Source organism: Aplysia californica, unplaced genomic scaffold, assembly GCF_000002075.1.
Source record: "Aplysia californica isolate F4 #8 unplaced genomic scaffold, AplCal3.0 scaffold00290, whole genome shotgun sequence".
Taxonomy (NCBI): Eukaryota; Metazoa; Mollusca; class Gastropoda; order Aplysiida; family Aplysiidae; genus Aplysia; species Aplysia californica.
In genome coordinates, this window is record NW_004797560.1 from 671,333 (window position 1) to 672,320 (window position 988).

The window sequence follows — 988 nt, forward strand, 5'->3', positions numbered from 1 at the left end:
CTTTGGTACTTCACATGTCCCTATCTGTCTTACATTGGGTAGTACACTTGTCGACACATGTCTTACTTTGTGCCTTTACCTGTCTTACCTTGTGCGTTTACCTGTCAATCTTACCTTGGATAGTACACCTGTCAACACTTGTCTTACCTTTGGTAGTAAACCTGCCAATACCTGTCTTAACATGGGTACTTTAGCTGTCCCTACCTGTCTTACCTTGGGTAGTACACCAGTCGCTACCTGTCTTGAATTTGTCAGTAGACATTATCATTGTTATTCATTATTAACACCACCATTTTATTTTCATTTTTATTTCCATAATCCACCCCCCCCCCTAAACACTTCCAAATAAAACAAAACAACCAAACAACCAAACAACAACAAACAAATTTAAAAAACAAAAACAATAAACCACAAAAACAAACCTACAACAAAAACAACAACAAAAAACTACTACAATGGCAACAAACAAACAAACAAACAAACAAAAAAATGACCCCCCAAAAACAAACAAACCACACAATACCTCTCGGCCACGCCCAAACACCTCTGTGACGCACCCAGCCACCGGCCACAACAGTGGTAGTGGTAACAGGGTAGAAGAGGGAGGAGACGGACGTGCTGGTCCCACCTGGGGGTGTCCAGACTACCACACCAACTGCCGGTCCTGGGCGGCGATGGGCGAGTGTCAGCGGAACTCAGCTTATATGTCGCTCTACTGCAAGCAATCCTGCAACCTTTGTGCACGTTCAAGTAAGTAAGAGGAAGAGCTTCATTTGGCTACTGGTTCTCCGCGCTGTCTTTGTCTCTCTCTCTTTGTTTTTTCTTTCATCTTTCCTTCTTTCTTTCTTTCTTTCTCTCTCGTCCCCACACGCCCCCACCCTCTTTCTCTATCTCTTTCTCTTTCTCTTTCTCTCTCTTTCTCTCTCTTTCTCTCTCTCTCTTTCTCTCTCTCTCTCTCTCTCTCTCTCTCTCTCTCTCTCTCTCTCTT

General features: G+C 43.6%; 1 protein-coding gene across 1 annotated transcript in view; it reads left to right on the top strand.

Moving 5' to 3' along the window:
• Nucleotides 1–561: 561 nt before the first annotated feature.
• Nucleotides 562–988, top strand: part of LOC101863447 (putative tyrosinase-like protein tyr-3) — a gene marked incomplete at its 5' end in the record, with an annotated part of 4,656 nt that continues 4,229 nt past the window's right edge. The window contains 1 exon segment of the mRNA XM_013084403.1: nt 562–750. Within this exon segment, the coding sequence (XP_012939857.1) occupies nt 562–750 (189 nt within the window).